This window comes from Cladophialophora psammophila, assembly GCF_000585535.1.
Source record: "Cladophialophora psammophila CBS 110553 chromosome Unknown aczJe-supercont1.9, whole genome shotgun sequence".
Taxonomy (NCBI): Eukaryota; Fungi; Ascomycota; class Eurotiomycetes; order Chaetothyriales; family Herpotrichiellaceae; genus Cladophialophora; species Cladophialophora psammophila.
In genome coordinates this window covers 153,044-172,953 of record NW_006912930.1, presented here as the reverse complement: position 1 = coordinate 172,953, position 19,910 = coordinate 153,044, and the positions used below count along the sequence as shown (strand labels likewise).

The 19,910-nt window shown below is 50.6% G+C and overlaps 10 protein-coding genes across 10 annotated transcripts; 3 read left to right on the top strand and 7 right to left on the bottom strand.

The window, feature by feature from the left end:
- Positions 1-114: 114 nt before the first annotated feature.
- A1O5_06278 (uncharacterized protein) lies at positions 115-778 on the bottom strand (the record flags this gene model as incomplete). Its single annotated transcript, XM_007746872.1, has 2 exons — positions 115-126; positions 191-778. The coding sequence occupies 2 exons, from the start codon at positions 776-778 to the stop codon at positions 115-117; spliced, it is 600 nt and encodes a 199-aa protein (XP_007745062.1).
- A 1,273-nt stretch (positions 779-2,051) lies between these two features.
- A1O5_06277 (uncharacterized protein) lies at positions 2,052-3,797 on the bottom strand (the record flags this gene model as incomplete). Its single annotated transcript, XM_007746871.1, has 1 exon — positions 2,052-3,797. One exon carries the CDS (start codon positions 3,795-3,797, stop codon positions 2,052-2,054), a length of 1,746 nt encoding a protein of 581 aa, XP_007745061.1.
- A 1,242-nt stretch (positions 3,798-5,039) lies between these two features.
- On the top strand, positions 5,040-6,282 carry A1O5_06276 (uncharacterized protein; the record flags this gene model as incomplete). Its single annotated transcript, XM_007746870.1, has 3 exons — positions 5,040-5,395; positions 5,492-5,632; positions 5,715-6,282. 3 exons carry the CDS (start codon positions 5,040-5,042, stop codon positions 6,280-6,282), a joined length of 1,065 nt encoding a protein of 354 aa, XP_007745060.1.
- A 301-nt stretch (positions 6,283-6,583) lies between these two features.
- On the bottom strand, positions 6,584-8,334 carry A1O5_06275 (uncharacterized protein; the record flags this gene model as incomplete). The annotated part of the gene is made up of 4 exons (XM_007746869.1): positions 6,584-7,260; positions 7,319-7,916; positions 7,975-8,135; positions 8,202-8,334. The coding sequence occupies 4 exons, from the start codon at positions 8,332-8,334 to the stop codon at positions 6,584-6,586; spliced, it is 1,569 nt and encodes a 522-aa protein (XP_007745059.1).
- A 622-nt stretch (positions 8,335-8,956) lies between these two features.
- Positions 8,957-9,769, top strand: A1O5_06274 (uncharacterized protein; the record flags this gene model as incomplete). The annotated part of the gene is made up of 2 exons (XM_007746868.1): positions 8,957-9,519; positions 9,577-9,769. 2 exons carry the CDS (start codon positions 8,957-8,959, stop codon positions 9,767-9,769), a joined length of 756 nt encoding a protein of 251 aa, XP_007745058.1.
- Positions 9,770-10,064: 295 nt separating this feature from the next.
- A1O5_06273 (uncharacterized protein) lies at positions 10,065-10,896 on the bottom strand (the record flags this gene model as incomplete). Its single annotated transcript, XM_007746867.1, has 2 exons — positions 10,065-10,261; positions 10,332-10,896. 2 exons carry the CDS (start codon positions 10,894-10,896, stop codon positions 10,065-10,067), a joined length of 762 nt encoding a protein of 253 aa, XP_007745057.1.
- A 968-nt stretch (positions 10,897-11,864) lies between these two features.
- Positions 11,865-12,863, top strand: A1O5_06272 (uncharacterized protein; the record flags this gene model as incomplete). The annotated part of the gene is made up of 2 exons (XM_007746866.1): positions 11,865-12,484; positions 12,671-12,863. 2 exons carry the CDS (start codon positions 11,865-11,867, stop codon positions 12,861-12,863), a joined length of 813 nt encoding a protein of 270 aa, XP_007745056.1.
- Positions 12,864-13,225: 362 nt separating this feature from the next.
- A1O5_06271 (uncharacterized protein) lies at positions 13,226-15,431 on the bottom strand (the record flags this gene model as incomplete). Its single annotated transcript, XM_007746865.1, has 8 exons — positions 13,226-13,405; positions 13,456-13,704; positions 13,770-13,871; positions 13,928-14,088; positions 14,189-14,392; positions 14,447-14,745; positions 14,793-14,868; positions 15,044-15,431. 8 exons carry the CDS (start codon positions 15,429-15,431, stop codon positions 13,226-13,228), a joined length of 1,659 nt encoding a protein of 552 aa, XP_007745055.1.
- Positions 15,432-16,149: 718 nt separating this feature from the next.
- A1O5_06270 (uncharacterized protein) lies at positions 16,150-18,083 on the bottom strand (the record flags this gene model as incomplete). The annotated part of the gene is made up of 3 exons (XM_007746864.1): positions 16,150-17,822; positions 17,878-17,987; positions 18,040-18,083. 3 exons carry the CDS (start codon positions 18,081-18,083, stop codon positions 16,150-16,152), a joined length of 1,827 nt encoding a protein of 608 aa, XP_007745054.1.
- Positions 18,084-18,754: 671 nt separating this feature from the next.
- A1O5_06269 (uncharacterized protein) lies at positions 18,755-19,871 on the bottom strand (the record flags this gene model as incomplete). Its single annotated transcript, XM_007746863.1, has 3 exons — positions 18,755-18,985; positions 19,046-19,401; positions 19,448-19,871. The coding sequence occupies 3 exons, from the start codon at positions 19,869-19,871 to the stop codon at positions 18,755-18,757; spliced, it is 1,011 nt and encodes a 336-aa protein (XP_007745053.1).
- Between the last annotated feature and the right edge of the window lie 39 nt (positions 19,872-19,910).

Here is a 19,910-nt window from a genome sequence, read left to right as displayed (position 1 = left end):
TTGAATAAGGTGACAGATTGCCGCGGTGCCAAGATTAAATAGCATAGGCCTAATTACCTCGTAGATTTGAATCAACTTACCGAGTACTTAGTAATCGGTAACAACACTGCTTCCTCAATCTCTACTCTGTACCCCACATTAGATACGGAGTAGCTGTCAGCCTTGCGCCTCCTGTACGGAGTAGACTTACCCCTTTATCTGTTGGTCCCTTTGTCACGTCAGAAGATGATGACCTGACTGCAGTTTTGGGTTCTCCCTGTCTCACGCTACCGGCAACAGTACCTATAAACTCTTTCCGCCCAGTCATTACCGCAGCCCAGAACACTTCCGCAAGCTCTTTATGGAGAATGTCGCTATGCGCTGCTGACCAAAAGTCGACATTGTTGCAAACGATTTCGCTCGCGTCGAGGTTATATATTTCGCCGGGCATGAACTCGTATTTTTGATTTCCTGGAATCATCGATATGTCTTTCGCTTTCCGCAGTCCTTGTAAACCATAAACCCCGACAGCTCCATATCTTGGTGGTGGCAGTTCGATGATACTAAAATCCTCCCTCTCTGGCCGTGTAGCGATAACATACCAGTAGCTCAGTGCCTTGTCATGCTGGGATCGAGTCGTCAAAATGGGGCCAGTCACCTTGTTTGGGCGCACAATTCGGTGGAAACGACCCTCTAGCTCATGGAGACCACGTCCAATCTCCACGTAGGACCGATGTGATAGCGCACCCTGCCCCAAGTATAGGGAGTGCACAGGCCGTTCTGGAATTGCGGACAGCATCGCAATACGACTCTACAGCCAAAACTGTGCCCCATCAAATGGAAATGGGTCTCATCTGAAGCGATCTTTTACAGAGTACGCAACAGCAAGTTCCCACCGTTTGCTCCAGTGATATGTGCCCTCCTCTTCATGATGGGAAAGGGAATCTGGCGTATGATCCACAATGCGATGTTTCGTGGAAGTATCTCTCGCCAATTCCACGCAACAGCAGGAGGTGTGGTGGGTTCAACATGGAAAGCACTCATGCCTTTTCGGCGTTGGCACCGGGACTAAATGGCTCCCTTCCCGCCGCAGGACTGTCGGCGATATCATCCACCTTCGGGTTGAAGTTTGACAGCTAGAGACTCTGAAAATTCCAGCGAACGCGTAGAGGATGCAATTCGTACACTCGTCCGCCGGTAGGCTGGCCGTGGTTCGATCTATGCATGCAAATAGTTTGTGGTATGATTGTCAGCACTTGCAAATGTCGTAAAGTTCGTATTCACAGTGTGGTCGCACGATGCTGAGGACGGCCACACAGCACGGCAATTCCGAAGGGGGATTTCATTGGCGTCGAGTTGAAATTTCAGCAGAGTAATGACTGAAACGTTCCGTGGAATTCTTGCTTGTCGATGGGACTCTGGACATGAGGGAATGATCAACCCTATCACAAACCGTTCTTAGCGAAATGGGATCTCCGAACCTTGCACGACCGTGACAGGCTACCCAGGGAGTAAAAATGGTAGTGAGGCTCATTATGTTCTTGGACTTTGATTCATTCTTTCAGCATCGGCCGAGAATCCAGGGTCTCGTAGCAAATCTTGTTGTGGCATCAAGCTCTTGAACGTGGTCAAGCCTCCAATGAGAACTACCCAAGTAATAATTAGTTAACTCTCTGTCGACTTTGTTGTAGGATCCTCCCGTCTAGTTTGGACGAGTATCGAGATCTCTATGCATACGTGATAGTAGTGTATGGACTTCGGCTTCTTTTTGATAAACGTCAGGCGTCACGGGCTGAACTCTGTAATACTCGGTGCGGAATCGTGGCCTCTGTTAAACCTATATATCCATTTCCAGACATGCGAATGCGCGAGGGTCTATAACCTGACCCTCGAGCTTCCAACTCAGGCCTTTCCTATGCTCGGAAAATCCCAGTTCCAGGCTGTTTAATTGCCTTCCCACCTTGAAGGGCCAACTTCAATCCCGTAGCGCAAAGAATCCCTATGGGAACCTTCTGCCTGTTCAAGCATACTAGTACGGGAGATATACTGTTAGAGGATGAGGCTAGAGAACCTCAAAGCCTGATCTTCTGCGCTTCATTGAGGATTTTCCAAGCATGGCTGTCATCGTCATCCCCATCCCCCTTCTCTTTTCTTCTATTTCCGCCAGTAATACTAAAATTCTTCCCCAGTCGAATGGGAAAAGGACAGTACCGATTTCCCAACTCCTTTTCGCCATCCGGCATGACTGCATCCAACCAATTCGCAATGCCGGTGTTGTCGTGCTTTGGCTCAGCCTTTGCGTCAACTATCACTCCGACATACTGGCAATCAATCACGCCATCGCCTGGACTCACCTCGATGGTTTTGACCAGCAGGGCTTGTCTGTCTAATTGGACGTCCTGATAGAGGATGAGGCATTGGCCCCAGCTCTCCAGTGCGGTTTGGATCTTCTGGATGACGGCCGGATCTTTGCTGCGAGGTTGAAGTCTTTTTTCCATAATGTCGATTATGCTCACTGGTCGGGTCAGCCATATGCCGGTGACGGATCCGTCAGGCTCGACGGTGAGATCGCCCTCTTCGTCGTCATCAAGGTCGAGATCGCGTCGGACATCGATCGGCATCTCATCTACACGAGGCGGACACCAGGAAAAGCCACCGGCTTCCGTCATGGTAGGATGGTCATGAAGAACGACCGAGTATGGAACACGGCCGAAGTGGTGAATTAGTCTCTGCGTAATCTCGCTGGCGGTACCGCGGAAATCAGGTTCGCCCACACCCGCCAGCAGAGACGCGATCTTGACACGGTCTTCCTCCCACGAAGTGTATCTTTGACTGAGAATCGCGATGACTTCGGTCAGATCGTTGATACGAATAATTCGCTTGATTGCACAGGTGGCTAGCCAGTGCGCACGTGAGACAGTGGCCGGTCCGCTGGCCAGGATCTCGTTGCTGAGATCTCTAATGTCTGGGTCATTGGAGGTAGATCCCTTGAATAGTACCTTGACATTCTTGGACATGGCGAGCTCCAAAGCCGTCCAGCCGCGAGTGAACCATGGGGATAGGACAAGGGCGAGACAGGCGTTTTCACTGTTCTTGAACTCTTGGTTGAGAAGAAAGTCGTTGTGAACCACCGTGCACTCGGCTTGAGCGTAATTGGTATGCATGCTTTTAAGAGCTTCGCTCCTCACATCCTCGTCCTTGGGCAGCGAGAGTGTGTCCCACCAGATGCCAGTACACTTCAATCTAGCAGCGATTCTAGCAAAGTACTTGAAAAGGCATCTGTTCACGGTGCCTTGTTGCTTCGTCCCGTCACCAGTGCCGTCTGACCACACATGGGAGAGAGCTAGGTATGGCTCGTCACGCCGGGTGAGCCGAGTTCCATCAAGTAACCATGCCGTCGGCGTACCTGAGCGGACTGCATTTGAGAGAGGCCCAATCACAATCGTCAGCTGCTCGCAATTTTCTTGGAAGCATTTACACTGTTGCTTCAGATGAGTACTGCTGAGCCTTTGAACCATGCACATGGCCGGTGTACAGTGATGGTGGTTAGGGTGACGGATGGATGAAAGGACTTCCAAAGTCGTCACGATGTCTGGGAGGTCACATTCTTTCCGCTCTGATGTCCCGATCAAGTTCCAGATCTGCGTCTTGCAGATGTCCATGTGACTGAGATCTTGTTCGGCTTTGCTAACCACTGGCAGGGTGATGGCTTCTTGTAGAAATCGAGGACCCCATCCAGTGTAATTGGTCGGAGAGAGGCCCATTTCCACTTGAATGTTAAGCATCCAGAAAATAATATTGCAGACCTCCACCAACATTGTCCCAGGTTCGTGCATTTCCTGCATCATCGGAGGCGGCACCCAGAGATATGATGGCCGCAGACTAGGAAACAACTTCACCAGTCGATAACAGGCAAAGACGCAATTCACCAAATGGGTGTGCGCCACAGACAATCTTTCTTCTGGTGTGAAGTTTTGTTGGCACGCCATTGCCTGGATGGCCCACTCACGGAAATGCATCCAACGACATTCAGGTGCGCTTTCCCGCATCTTCTGCTTCATCAATAGACAATCTCGACGCCGGCATTCAATAACTTTTGCCTCGACACAGACTTTCCCCACGAGAAGCAGAAAGCAATACGGAGAGAAGCGCTCGGGCTCGAGCCATGGAGGTTCCAGCCAACAAGGCTCACGATCTGGTGCGGAATTTGAGCACGGCAGGTCCTCAGAAGTCCCAGCATTAGTTGGAGCCCCGATGAGGCTGTGCTGATAACTGAGAGGAAGGTTTCGGTCGCTCTCGAGTCTTGCAATGCCCCCACGATGCCTGTCGTAGGTTTCGATAAGTTGATCCCTCCAAGAATCCATATCGGTTTCGTGGAAAAAAAGAAAACGGGTTCACACCTTCGCATTGTAAATAACTAGAGCATCCGGCTGTAATGATTTACAACAGCTTGGGTAAATAAAACTTGAGTTGGGCACCAACCTCCCTTTGCCAGACCTCAATTGAACCCCAGCTTAGGCACATTCTACCGTCGGTGGCGTTGGGGGCGACAGCGAGAGTGATGAAGTGTCAAGTTGATTACGTAATGTCATCGCATTGATTGACCTCTCTTGACCTGTTCAACCGTGTCCATCGCGTTGAGTTCTGGACGAAATTCTGCCTAGTTATACACATATTTTATAGTATGTCAATAAAGGCTATTCTGAGGTATCTGCACTCTTGATCGATCTATCTATTTCTCCCCTAACGCGTTTGTTGCACCTCCGTTGTCGTCGAACTGGAGTTGCCATGGCTTGCATGCCTTAGTGCGTAAGTAATCATCCGCATCGATTTTGAAGAGACTTTATTCTGGTTCTGTTCTGGTGGGGTCGTTGTCGGAGACTGTGTAGCTCTCCGAGGCGTTCAAGAAGGAACACTCTGCCGACGCGAGGCACATTGGGATATTGCACATTCAGATATGACTTGACTTTGAGACAAATTGAATAAAGCCTCCCGACTTGATTTTCCAATGTAGGACACTGCCAACCACTCTATCGTCTGATTCCTTAACAGAAGTGAAGATGGTCACCGCAGAAAAATTCGACATCCCGCCAGGCAATGTTGCTCGCGTGCGCATCATTGACACAACGACAAGCATCAAGACTCTCGAGACACATCATGTCATGGGCCCACCAATGCCCGGCATGTACGTGATGCCCGACATTCTGGCCTGGTCATTCCTGGTGGAGAGCACAAACGGTCGCAAAGCCCTCTTTGACTTGGGTGTCCCACCTAATTTTGAGGACTTCTCGCCTGCGGTTACACGGTTCCTCAAAACGGACGCCTGGGGCTGGCAGATTTCGTCGCAAAAACACGTGGCAGATATCTTAAAGAATGAAGGCGTTAACCCTGCCTCAATTACCGACATCGTATGGAGGTAAGTCGCTCGTTGTACATATAGCCTAGCTTTTCTCCTTCTTTTTGCTCTCTCAAACAATGCACACCTTCTTGATAACATTCTTGTCCTATCAAGCCACTGGCACTGGGATCACATAGGGGACCCTTCCACATTTCCACTGCACGCCCAGCTCGTGGTCGGTCCAGGTTTCAAGGATGAATTCCTGCCCGGCTACCCGGCCAGGCAAGACTCTCCAGTAAGAGAGAGCGATTTCAAGTAAGCACCACCCCGTACCGACAAACAGGTCCTCTCACCGAGTCGCAAAATTCTACGCTCACCGATGCTCTTCTTGTTGTAGAGGCCGTCAGCTCCGCGAGATCACTTTCCAAGAGTCTCAAGGGGCTCTCCAAATCGGCCAATTCCGCGCCTTTGATCTCTTCAGCGACGGCTCATTCTACCTGCTCGACACACCGGGACACGCGACAGGACATTTAGCAGGCCTTGCCCGGACCACAGCCGACACATTCATCATGATGGGTGGCGACCTTTGCCACCACAGCGTCCGTCCCTCCAGATACAAAACCTTACCAGCGGAAGTCCATCTCGACGCTTTCCGCCATTTTCAAGGCGGTTTCTGTCCGGGCTCCGTGTTTGAGGCCTTGCAGGAAAAGCGAGGGAGAGGGCTGGATCAGCCCTTCTTTGAGCCAACTTTTGGCGCCGATATTCCACTAGCCATGGAGACTATCACCCAGGTCCAGGTTCCGGACGCCAACGATAATGTCTTGTTCATCTACGCACACGATAAGAATATCCAGGGCATTGTGGACATGTTCCCCGCTGACGTAAACGACTGGCAGACGAAAGGGTGGCGTGAGAAAATGTATTGGAGATTTTTGGAGGACTTTAAGGAGGCTGTGGAAGGCTGAGACTGTCTTGTTTTATTTGTTGAGGTCGCTATAGATCATTACGAGTAGCTCTTCGAGAAATCTAGCTCGTAACGTACTTTAGGGATCAATCAGCAAACCTCTCACCTTCTTCAACTTATAAGGGTGTGCTGTGAAGGATTTTGATTGTTTGGTCAGATATTGAGCGAGCAAAACCCCTCCTTTCATGCCACCAACGTGAAATCAAGGTACACTCGCCCATGGAAGCATGTTTCACACACTAATATATCCTGGGGGCCGGGGATGACTGAAGCGAATCCTGCCCCCGACGATCATCATCTCCCTATTTTTCACCATCGTAATGAACGGCTGAAGTATCTTCGATAGTCAAGGCAGCCCTGCCTCCTTTGGCATGAATCTCATGCGTGACCATGTCGATCTCAACGTCGGCCTGACGCACAGCAACTTCGTCATCATCCCCAAATACGGCAGCAATCTCCTCCAATGGCTTTCCACGGGTGTCCGGATAGCAAAACCACATGATGAGCGCCAAGAAGAAACTTGGAATAACCAGACAGAGGTAAAACTTCCAGCCGATGTTGGCAAAGGCAGTCGGTGCAGCTTGGAGCCAGATGATGTTGGTCAAAGAAAATGTAGCAACACCGAGACTGACACCCTTGGCGCGAAGGTGGGATGGGAAAATCTCCGTCAAGTAACAGAATTGTGGACCGTCGATACCGAAACTGTAGAAGACGCCAAATACGAACATCATGGCGATACCGGCTCTGAGCGCATTGCCGTTGTTGGAGCCGGCGTATTGAGCCACCAAGCCTGCCTCTGTGGCAAATGCCGCTACACAGCCCATCATGCCGACTGCCATGTACTTGGGTCGTGGGAAACGATCAACCAACAGCATGGCAAGTGCATTTTCGACGATTCCAATGGTGACAAGTAGTGCAAGGATCAATAGTTGCCCATGCGTGTCCAAGCCCATCGTCGAGAAAATCAAGGGTGCATAGTCTGCAGGCATCATGGTCAGAAGAATTGCCGGGGCCTTGAGGGCCGACTTGTGACTTACTGGTGATAAGGAGTACACCTGAAGTTTGCGTAGTGAACATGGTCAGCATTGCGAGCCCGGCTCGTTTCCGGTATGAAGGCTTCGTGAAGAGCCGGTACCAGGAGTTGTCCAAGCGGCTATCTAGTTCAAGTTGTTCTCGAACTTGGAAGAATTCGGCACGAGCAAGATCGCCCGCTGGATCGGAATGGTGCTTGTGCAGACATTTGAGTACCTCCTCTGCTTCGTTCTCGCAGCCTTTCATGCAGAGCCAGCTGGGACTCTCCGGCAGGAAGGATATACCTGTGAGGAAAACCAAGGGGAAGAAGCAACCAAGTGCCAGAGGTACGTGCCAGGCATTCCCACTCCCCTTGCCGTTCCAGAACGAGAAGCCGTAGCCTAACCATCCTGCCGTGGCGTATCCCACGTTGAGCCCAACCCCCATCACGTCCACACAAGCACCACGAAACCGAGGGGGGACAATCTCACTCATCATGAGGGGCACTATGGCTGCGGTCGCATAACAACCAAAGCCTGCAAATAAACGGAACACGATAAACATAGCAACGTCCACCGAACCGGCAAGAAGGGCTTGGGAGATGATGATGATGATGATGGATGGCTGCATGCGAGGATCAGTCAAGTAGCCCAGCGCGCCTCGGACAAAGAGGAAAACCTACCACAATGCAAGCCATTCTCCGGCCGTATCTGTCAGCTATCATCGGCAGCAAGAGCGTGCCAATAACGCCTCCAGCCTGGAAAACTCCGTTCAACGAGCCGATAAGCGCACTGGCGTTGGAACGTGTTGCTAGGTCAAAGTAGTTGATGAAGGACGGTTGACCTGCAGTCTTGGGATTAGCACGAGGTCGAAAACTCTTGCGGTGTAGTGTGATAAGACATCGCTTACCAAGTGTGGTGCCGATGATTGCTGCTGTATATCCATAGCTGATCGATCCGCTGCCGAGGATCAACAACATAAAACCGATGTACGCTGTGAAGACATGCTGACGATTCGTGCCTTCCTCAAGAGTGTATGCCATGGCGATCAATTATGCTTGGACACTGCGAATCTCGCGGCGGGCCGACGTCTGTCCCGGGATCTTGGATGTTGAAGAATCATGGGGATGGACTTGGATGAATGCTCTGTACATTTATTAATCCACAGAAGTCAGATCAGGCAACGATTCCTTGGGTGCTAGACTTGTTAACCCTCAGACTGGCGAGACCGCAAGTGGATTTTAGCCTGGGGAGCACAATGCTTTCCCCGGACGTTGACAGCGACCCATGGGGAATGCAGAGACTCCTTTTCTGTCCAGACTTCGACCTACTCTTCATTTGGATACGCCGAAACTTTGTCGGGGCGGCTTCCAATGCGCTCCGATTTCACCTTGCGGACTTCTTTTAGGTGTTTTCCGCGCACCGCAAAAACATTAGACGTATTAACTTCAACGTGGCCCGCATAGCGCGACTGGAATTTCCCTATCTCGAAATGATCATGACAAGTCGACATATCTGCGTCTAAAATCCTGCTGCGAGCATTGAGCTATATTCCGAACGCGATTGCTTGAATGGTTCTGGAATTCCGAACCTGTGAGCTACGGTGACATAGTCGAAGCCTCGATCTCATCGGTCTAAAGCACGGGTTTGCCTCTCAAGCACATCATGAGGTCTCTCGAAGAGAAGGTCATCGCCGTAACCGGGGCGGCAGGAGGTATCAGCTCAGCGACAGCAGCTCTCTTGGCCTCTAGAGGGGCTAGCCTCTCCTTGGCCGACACGGACATCAAGGCTCTAGGCCACTTGGCCGAAGAGATTCGTTCAAAATACAAGAGTGACGTGATAACGACAAAAGTTGATATCTCAAACTCGGAACAGGTCAACGACTGGATTTCCTCGACTATACAACACTTCTCCAAACTATCCGGGGCTGTAAACTTGGCTGGAACGATCGGTAGTGAGTTTGGGCTGAAATCAGCTCGCGAAGTCTCTGATGCTGACTTCGACCACGTCATGGCGATTAATGTGAGAGGGCTCATGGCATGTCAGCGTGCCCAACTGCGGTCAATAGAGGATGGGGGCTCCATTGTCAACGCAGCCAGTGTCTCGGGCAAGATGGGTATCCCGAAAGCTCTATCATACGTCGCCAGTAAGCATGCCGTTATCGGGTTGACCAGAGTCGCTGCAGCTGAGAATGGCTATCGCCATGTCAGGGTGAACGCAATTGCACCGTGAGTCATTCATCTACCATTCTCCACTGGAGCGACTGGACTCATTTCTCTACGCAGCGGAGCCATCGACACTAAGATGCTCGATATAGCGAAAGAGGCGGGAGGTGCGGTCAGTGGGGAAGGAATGTCCCCGATCAACCGTATGGGCACGCCACTAGAAGTTGCAAAGTTGATTGCCTACCTCTTGAGCGACGATGCTGCCTACACGACGGGGGCGGTCTACACCATTGATGGCGGAATGACTCCATAGAAGCCGTCGACAGTGACTCCACTGCGTGATTGCATTATGTGAGAGTGCTGGTCAGTATAGCATCGACAAGCAAGGCAACTGGCAATTACGGACACATGGCATAAGCAGACACGAATCCAGGGAGCAGTTGTGAACCTAGAGGATAGCAGCGAATGATGACTCGGTGCAGCGAGGAGAGGAATACCAGGAAAATAGCATTGAGGCACATGGCTTCAACAGGAATCGTGAATTTAGGCACCTGAAAAATTGGATATAACATTTCAATCCCCGTTTTCGTGTTCGCAAATCCGTTTGCTTATTGCAAGTATTCTCGACCAACTTCTTTTGCCATGACATCAAACATGGCAGTGGCCGCAAACCATCCAGCTCTGGGCGTGCCAACGCATTTATAAGTGAATGCAGCGTCCTCTTCCTCGATCTTTGATGGTAGATTCCCCTCGGCTTCCAGCGGCAGCATCGGCCAAAAGTTGAGTACGGCAGCATTTCTCGAGACTGACAAACCAGTAAATTGCAGCTTCAATCGTCTGTCCACAGGTCAATAACCCATGGTTCTGCAACAGACACGCTTTTCCTTTGCCGATGGCTTTGGCAATATTCCGACCCTCTTCTTCTGCCAGCACAATGCCGTTAAACTGCCTATATACAGCGTGATCATTGTAGAAGGCGCAAGCGTCTTGGCTTATAATGTCAAGTTCGCGGCCGAGGGCGCAGAATGACCGACCGTATATACTATGAGCATGCGCTACACAGATAACGTCCGGTCGAGCTGTATGAACAGCGTGGTGAATCATATATGCAGCTTGATTGAGAAGGCGATTTGGTCCCCCATCCACAATCTGGCCTTGCGGAGCAATAAGGATAAGATCGGAGCTTTTTATCTCGCTGAAAGCAAGGCCAAATGGATTCACCCAAAAATGGTCTGGGCTGACTGGGTCACGCAGCGTAATGTGGCCGGCCACTCCTTCATCGAAGCCGCATTTGGCGAAGAGACGGAAAGCTAGGGCGAGTCGACCTTTCAGATACGTTCGAGCTTCATACTTGTTGATGGAATTTGGGGGAGTAGGGAATTTGGAGAAGTCAAGCACTGCCGAGAAGCCGTTGTTGGCTTTTGACTCTTGAGTAGTCATGGTTTTTGATCGACTTTCCGCCCTGTCAGCTTGTTTTGTCGAGCTCGTCGTCTCTGTGTATGTTGTCGCAGCAGGGGCGGTCAAGACTCTGAGCAGACGGAAGAAGGCATCAACCAATTTGCAAGCCTTGTTTTGCAGATATAATGTGTGCTGAGCTTTTAATGAGCCGGGATATCCACAGATCTGTTCACAGGTACTCGGTAGTCAGCCTTGGGCACGCCTATTTTGGTTTCCTAGTCATGGGCGGGAAAACTCTCATGTTGTTTAAACTGTATGAACCGTACCAAATTCTGCAAGATATTAATCGAACCTCCGAGGAGAGCAGTATATTGTTCGAGTTCATCGGCCGTAGCCTCGAAGTCCGACAGCACGAATTACTTCTTTGAGCTAATAGGTACCTGAGACCAAATGTGATTTTCTCATTAGCTGAGTCATCGCTTAGCTTTACCATGCTTAACCTATTTTGGGGGTTGGCAAGAGCTTTAACTGATTGGGGGTAATCTAGCTTCCCCGAACCCTGCAATTAATGTGGAGACTGGAAGAATACCAGGCTGCTCCGAAAACCCGTCATTCGAAATGTATCTCGGACTTTGCTCACAAGGGTTCAAGACCGAGCTTCACATGCTCATGGTGAGCCTCGACGGCTTGCAGAAAGCCGCGTGCCTTTCGACGCCAAAGCTCCCACCATGAGATGCCGACGAACGAATCCCGGGTCCTGCTACTGCTACCACTGAAAATTCCTGTATGCATTTGTTATCGGTCTTCAGCCTTCGGCTTGCCATTTAACCAGAAACCGAAGCACGTTAATGACTAGAAATGCTGGAAAGACTCACGCGGTTAGTGTCGGAAAGCTCGTCCAATTGACAGAACAGATGTTGTCTCGACCAGTTAGACAAATTTCAACATCATCTGATATGTCTGGACACCTGAAGACTGTGTCCGCCATCACACTTCAAACCACAACACCAATGTCTGTAGCCGGCAGAGTTGCAATTGTGACCGGAGCGGGCCGCGGGCTGGGAAGACTGTATGCTCTGGTTCTGGCTGAAAGAGGCGCCAAGGTTTTGGTCAACGACTATGGCGGCGACCTCGAGGACCGACCTGGCACTATCGCTGTCGCACAGGCTGTCGTCGATGAAATCGTAGCTAAGGGAGGAATCGCCGTGGCACACAGTGGGGACGTTTCGAAGGATTACAAGGACGTTGTCGATACAGCGGTGCGGGAGTTCGGTACAGTCCATATTCTGATCAACAACGCAGGCATCACAGGCAAGATATCGCCGCATGACAACGTGGATCCCTCTGCCTTTATGCGTGACTTGGAAACCTCTGTCCTTGGGACAGCCATGCTCACCAGCGCCGTCTACTCGATCATGGCGGAGCAAAAGTACGGTAGAATCGTCAACACTTCTTCAAATGCGATGTATGGCCTGGGTTCAGCGGGAGATTGCGCGTATGGTGCTGCCAAAGCAGCCGCGTTTGCGATGACTAGGCAGCTGGGGCGATGGTCAGAGCGGGACGGTATCAAGATCAACTGCACCATGCCATCTGCCGCGTCGAGAATGGGAGACATATCCGAAGGGACCAAGTATGTTACTCGAACTTACTTTCCAGCAGAGGTATGTTCCCTGTCCATGATCTATATCGAGACCTCTACCAGAATCCCCATTCTTAATGAACACTCTCTTTCTTGTCTTTTATTGGAAAATTGTGCTGAACATCAAACTCATCCGACAGGGCTGTGTGCCATTCACTGTCGCTCTCTGCTCCGAAGACTGTCCGTGCTCTGGAGAAGTTTCTCCACAGGCGCAGACAGAGCTGCGCGAGAGGCAATGGCTACATTTCCTGGTCTGAAGGCGAAAACACCCGAACAGTTTCTGCAAAACTGGGATAAGGTCATGGGCAAAGGAGACCAACCATTCCTGGCGGCAAGCACTCTTGAGCAGGTCCAGTATGTCATTCGTTAAGCATATGGAACTGAGATGGAAGACATTCCGGACTTTGGCTCGTCTGGGAAGAACTAGGACGAGAGTCGTGGAGACCTTGGTGATTGGAAGATCTAAGGTCTACACGTATCTCCGACATCTTTTGCGTGAGTGGTTTTTTGGTTGTTGGGGCGGGGGAGGAAGTGGAGAAACTCTCTATCATTATAGACAGGCAATACGATTGCAGAAAGGACTACAGAGTCCAGACTGGTGAATTGTTACGTGGCATATACCTCCTCAAACTTTAGCCCTTGCACTTACGGAGGCACTTTTATCTGCAATAAATACATAGACCTAACAGACTTGAGTTGTTCAACCTGTATATGGTTATGGAGGGTGGGTGTCTATTCAATATCCCATTCAGTGTCCGAGTTGCGAACGTACGGCCTGAGACCGTCAACGTCTTTCGTCAACATCGCTTTTACGGTCCCATTGCCCAGGAAAGCAAACCGATTCCCGTATCTGTACTTGAATTCATAGTCTTCGACTCTCGGCTCTTTGATTGTTTTCAGGTAGTGGATCGTCTGCAAAACGTTAGTCCATTCGTCTTCATGGGCCATTGCCAAACCCGTACCGGCCCAGGCCACAAGTAGATCCTGTTCTTCAGTTTGCCATTCTTATACCAGCTTCGGCATTCTTCTTGCCACACGGTATGCTTGTGGAACTCATCGAAATGCTGATACAGGTCATCCGTCGCATCTTGTTTCACAGCAATCGACAGTACCCCCTCTTTCTGGATCTTGCTCATTAGCTTGATGACGTATTCGATCGATGTTTCGATTCCAGGTATCAGACTGCCATTACTCCAAGTAGAGCCGGGCCCCTGCAAATATCAGTGAGTAGGCCATTTATGGGGGTTGCTTGGCTCTGTCAGTGGCTGTGACTCACCGCGATGGTGAAGTAGTTTGGAAACCGAGGTGCCGCAATGCCCAGATACAAATTGCATCCGTCGCCCCAATCATTGGCCAGAGTCGTCTTGCCATTGAAGACCTGGCAAGCCAACGTGTTAGCTCAAGTTCCTTTTCCTCGACGGTGGGACGACACACTTTGAACGGAGGTTTGAAAGCAGGGTGGAAACCTGTCGCGCACACCAAGATGTCCATCTCATGTTCTCGGCCATCCACAACGACCCCCTTCTCTGAAATGTGGTCAACCTCCCCGTAGACAGGTTCGACGTTCGGTGAGACCAAGGCCTCGAGGTACCCATCTGCAGGCGGAGACTCTTCGACAGCCAGGAGACCATTTCGGTATGATGAAGTCCAGGAGCTTCTCCTGTCCGGGTCCGATCCGCCGACGCATCTCCTCACCGATGAGCTTCTTCACATTTTCGGACACTTCCGAACCTTGGTGATACATCTCAAACATGACGTTGATCTCGGCCTCGATCTCTCTGCGGAATTGCAAAAAGTACTGGGGGTCGTCGCGGAAGCGTTGCTTATCCTCTTCTTTGAATTTATATTGCCTCGTACTAAGACTCACCTCCTCACCCTTCCGTAAAGCGCTGAGAGGCCCTAGGAAACGAAGTTAATCTTGGATCGAGGAAATGTGCTGGGCAGAATACTTACCTGTGCCGAAAGGCGGGCTGATCCAAGTTGGACTCCTCATGAATACTTTGACCTTCCTGGCTACCTTCTGCAATTGTGGGATTATCTGCACGGAGGTGCTGCCAGTGCCTATGACTCCGATAGTTTTGTTGTCGAAGTTTACGTCGTGGTTCCATTTCGCCGAATGCATTAAGTCACCTTTAAAATTGAACAGGCCGTCAATCTCAGGCCACTTCCAGGTGTTGAGAAGTCCTGTTCCATTGACGAACACGTGCGCCCAGTCATGCCGTATCTCTTTTGTAATCTGATCCTCGACCACGCTGAAATCGTCAATCACAATTGCTATCCAGCGGGGGTCGCTGCTTACATGTTCCATATGCCTTGGTTTGCATCCCAATTGATCTCAACCACTTTGGTGCTCAACTTCATGTACTTCTCTATACCTGCAATCGAAGTCAGTTGTACCGACTATTAAACTAAAAAGGTTGGCAAGTCACGTGATCCGACCCAGCCACCCAGTACTGTCTATATAGTCTACCGTAGTCCCCATACTGAATAACGGGGGACGACCTTTTGATCATTCAACACCGACGACCAATGGATTTTCAGCTAACCGACCATATCGCCTTACGAAATCTTCAAAGTATTCTTGGATCTCAGATCCATAAGCGAAGTAATGAGACCAATTCGGGTTCGGATCAAACGAGTAGGTGTACATCGGAGCAGGAATGTCGCAAGCAACTCCAGGGTACGTATTTTCCCACCAGGTGCCTCCAAAGTGTGGGTTCTTCTCGTAGAGAGTGAGTTCGAATGTCCCATGCTCTAGCAGTCGTTCGAGTTTGTACGCTAGACATATCCCCGTCGCGCCCGCTCCTGCTCCAGCGACCCTGATTTTGCTGGGTTTGGAATGGTATTGGTTCAAGAGATAATATGGAGGGGGTGGATAATCGATCTTGGTGTCTGAGGATAGCGCTTCGACAAGGGCCTCATCTTTTGCTACCAACATGTCTTCGACCAAGTATGAAGACAAGGGTACTCGCAATCGGGACTCACAGGTCCTTCCTGGAAGAACGAAGATGATCCTGTTGAATAATGCTCGCTGTAAGCTTGAGGACAACGCCTTGAGCAAGTGGCATTGTACATCAGGATTTCTCAAGCTCAATATAAGAAAATCTGCCTGGTCTCAAGCGCCCTGGATCGCAAGGCAAGACACCAAAACCCAATGCCAGATCTCGTGAGACACCGACATCCTGCTGCATTTCGGCATAGGACATTGGGGTCTCCGTTTTTGTTTCAGTAGAGATGGCACGTAGTCCAGAGTCCTGGCTAATGAGGATAGTCCGAACTCAACGAACCTTGAACCCAAGCTGGGGATTCTCCAGTAGAGCCCTGCCCTTGAAGACAGCCTTTGTAGCTGTTCCACATTTTCGGAGACAGATTTCAGTCTCCCCGATGCCATTATGCCTTCGCAATGCTCTATATACACTACTTAAGACCTCGGCCAAATGTGTTACTCCCCTGCTTTCGATCGGGGAGCGCTCGCTAGTGCCCGATCCGACCTTGCCTACAGCAAGAACGCCCTGACTCCTCTTTAGTCCGGCTCCGGAAATATTGAGCAACAACGGCTTAAGAAGGCCTGTTTGGTCAAAAAACCAAATTACCAGGGCCCGCTAGCCTACTACGCAATTGGTGCAGACAGGACAGACAATGTTTGGCTGAAGGTTTCAACTTTCGACTGGCTTGTAAATGGAGGAAAGGAGGTCTCGATCCTTCCGAATTGACGGGCTCATTAGTGCCAATTCGTCAATATAGTTGAGCATATACGTGCACGCAGCTTCTGATTGCTCTGGCAGCGTCTTGACCAGTCTATCGTCTCCCGAGTGTTTGAGCGCATGAGAGATGAGCAGGGTGCCAAAAAAGGAGCGGCACATGAAGTATTTGAGTGGCGAGAAGCTGCTCATGTTCTTGCACGTCCCTGTCGCGATAGGCCAATTGGAGGCTGTTTGCAACGCCTCTGAACAGAACTTCAGGTCCTGATCTGTCACCGAAGCCGGATTGGCCAATGCCTTGTATAAAAAGGGTCGGCCAGGGTGGTAAACTGCCGAGCGGTGTCTTGTTTGAAGCAGAGAAACCGCAACAGCTTCGGCTGGACTGCTGAAGTGGTTCTGGTCGCTGTCGAACTGCAACGCCGGCGGTAAGTTCGTATGCCATTGGTTCAGCTGGTGCCGTAACTCGTTTGCAACCAGAGTCGACGGATTCAGATGGTACATTTCGTCACGAATGTGACCCAGGAGGATTCGATGGGCTATCTGAGCAAGAAAGTGATAATGGTAGTATGAGTCGTCACGTCGGGCAGATTGTGGTTTCTTCGTATTTGGGTAGGGAAGGAACTTTGGGAGTGGTACGATATCCTCGAGCTCTCTCAAACGACTTCTTGGTAAGTCTAGTTCCTGCACTATTACCGTCTCCATGAGTAGCGAAGACCAAAAGACGCGGGACTGCATATCGGCCTCCCATTCCTCCGAAGAATTCCGGAGATGGCTCCAAAATATCAGGCTGTTGGTACTGGCACGATCTGTCATCAGCCACTGGTCAACTGGACACATCGCTTGAGAGTAGAATAATGCCGCGGTCAGGTAGTACTGAGAGACCTGAATGTCCTTTGCGCCTGAGCAGAGGCCGATCCTCCGGCGCGCCTCGTTAAACAGTCCTTTTCCTGGAACGTCTTGACTCATCAAAGTCTGGGTGACGCCAACAACTGGGAAGGCGTCCTGATTGTGATACCCTCCCTCCTCAAAAGCGTTAGCTCCTAGACAACCCAAGGCCATCACATTCAGCACCAGACACGATTCAATACTGTAGTTGAAGCCTTCTCCAACGACGGTCGAGAGGGTGTTGAGAAAATAGAAATCACGATCAATGAAAGGGAAGATGCGGTTGAAAGTATTGAAGTAGGCGTTCGATAACCCTTTGACTGTCGACAAGCTCAACGTCGCTAGCCAGTCATCTGGAAAGCTTTCATTCTCAACATCTTCCGGAAAGGCAGAACCGTCTAATTCAGTCTCCGTGAGACAAGTATCCGCACCCTCTGTAGCAGAAGGGAAGGAGCCGGAGGTTTTGGTTGGGTGAATCCCAGGCCAGTGGATGACTTGGCGGGTGCTGAAAGACAACTTCGCATCTCCATAGGGTGAACCTACAGTACTAATAGCTCTGTGGATTTCGACAAAGTGCGGCGGAGATAAAAATTGAGCAGCGTCGCCTACGGGCGAAGTTTGCACCGCTGGTATTGTGGCAGGGGCATTCTTTGGGGCGTCACTTGGTCTTTTCCCATGGTTGGACAGTTGACTGATCTTGGTCTCAATACGTTTCAACCGGTTGAATATCAAGCTCAAGGAAGCTTCATTTCTATTGCTGTTTCAGTCTCAAAATGAAGCTTCAATAGAGTGGCTGACCTGGTAGGTTTTCTTTCCATGTATACACACTGAATTCCGTGGCTTTTGCACAAGCCACATGGCTTGTCTTGGTCGCAGCGAGTTTTTCTGGCTCTGCAAGCTTCACACGCCTATCACACGCATCAGTAAAAGCTGGGATAGGGGACATGGCACACAGCTCACTTGTCTCGCAATCGAACTTCGAGGCCGCTTGGTGGGCCTGGCATCGTGCTCATCCTCCTCTGAGGAGTTTGTATCATCGTACTCGCTTCCTCTAGATAGAGGCACGCCAGTTGCCTGGATCCTTGCACTACTGGAATTAAAGCTGTCTGGAGACATGGAGACGAAGGAGTAAGGATAAAGGAAGGAAGTCAGCTTTGGGCTTTGCACGGAAGCCCCTGAGGACCCCAAAGATGCCGAGCTTTGGCTCTGGGGGACCCCGCGTTGTTTAGCTTTGGACTTGCTTGAGAGACTGCTCCATACTCCATACTCCCTGCCGTGACCCCACATTACGGGTTATCCAAGCCCTGCACTGTCTCTACCCAGATCACCCGCGAACAAAAAACCTTATTCCCCAAGAATGGCTCGATCCTGGAGAGTGAGCGAAGGCCGCTTTAGCCGAGGCGCACTGCACATTTTCTGCCAGCATATTGAGGTACAGGAATGCCTAATCCGACTCCTGTATTTTCACCAACAAAAGATCGCCGCCTCTATTTAACTCTTTCCTACCTAGTAGACGATCAGTCAATATTGGACGATTCGCCCTACACGAATGGAAACTTCCAAATAAAGATGTTCTCAAGCCCTTCTGAAGTGCCCATGCCTTACAGAGCAACAAGATCAAGCCTCAGCCTCCCCCGTCCAAGTTGGAACCAACCTCGAATCTGCCCCGAGCGCATTACATGCTAGCCTTGCCTGAATTTCTGAGCCCTGAAGCCTGATTCATCGATGTACGGGACGACCTTCTGGGCTCTTGCTGGAGAGCCGGTAGCTTCGGTAGTGGCAGCCCTCCCATACCGGCAAGTAGTCCTCCTACATTGTTCATGAATTGAACAAGCTCATCACCGAGCCATTCTGAGAGTAAATCTGTCCTCGAATGTTCCATTTCCCGCAGTATCCTACCAGCAACCTACACACAGAGGTTCAGCCGCGTCTCTTTTGATCAAGCAGTCGGTGATTGTGGACATACCAAACAGCAGGCACCTCGTCGGCTAGGGTCGACCGACATTTGAGCGATCACATGAGCCACATGATGGGGAGTGTTGTGCTCAAAACCAGCTTCATACCACGCTTTTGCAAAGTTTTCGGTGAGTCTCGTGGCTGTAAAGCTGGGTGCTATGCCGTTGACGCGGATTTGGACTTTATTCGCTGCTACCTGAGATGCTCGCAAAAGTCCGGTGGCTCCATGCTTCGATGAAACGTATGCTGCGACACCCGTTCCTCCAAAGTATCCAGAAGTCGAGGTAACAAGGACCACAGAGCCGCGTGAACCGTCCGGAAACTTGGGCTCATTTTTTGCCATGTGGAAAAGGGCAAGGCGCAAAGCTACACAGGATTAGCGCGGCATGGCCCCAGCAGCATTCAGACTTACTATTCAAGGTTCCCTTGAGATTAATGTCAATGACCTTGTATGCCTCTGCGGGCTCCTTCAAGTCGCCATTTTCGTCAACTTCGTTACTCTCCAGGACTGGTCTAGATTCCATAACCCCTGCATTGGCGACCACAACATCGACGCTGCCGAATCTCTCTTTCGTCGACCGAAACAAGGAGGTCATCTGAGCCCAGTCCAAAATGTCTACAGGAACGAACATCGCCCGTGACGGCTCAGAGAGTGAAGCCATCACGGCCTCTGCGAAGCTTCGCATTTGTTCTAGGTCTGCCAATACCACATTCGATCCATGGCTATGGTAAGTCCTTGCGGTTTCACCACCGATGCCTCCCGCAGCACCGGTGACAATCACCGTTTTGCCTTTGAGCTCTTCGAGGTGTGCGTTGGTGAGAGCTATTGACCTCATGATGAAGTTGAAGATGGATTATGGCTGGTCAGAAAACGT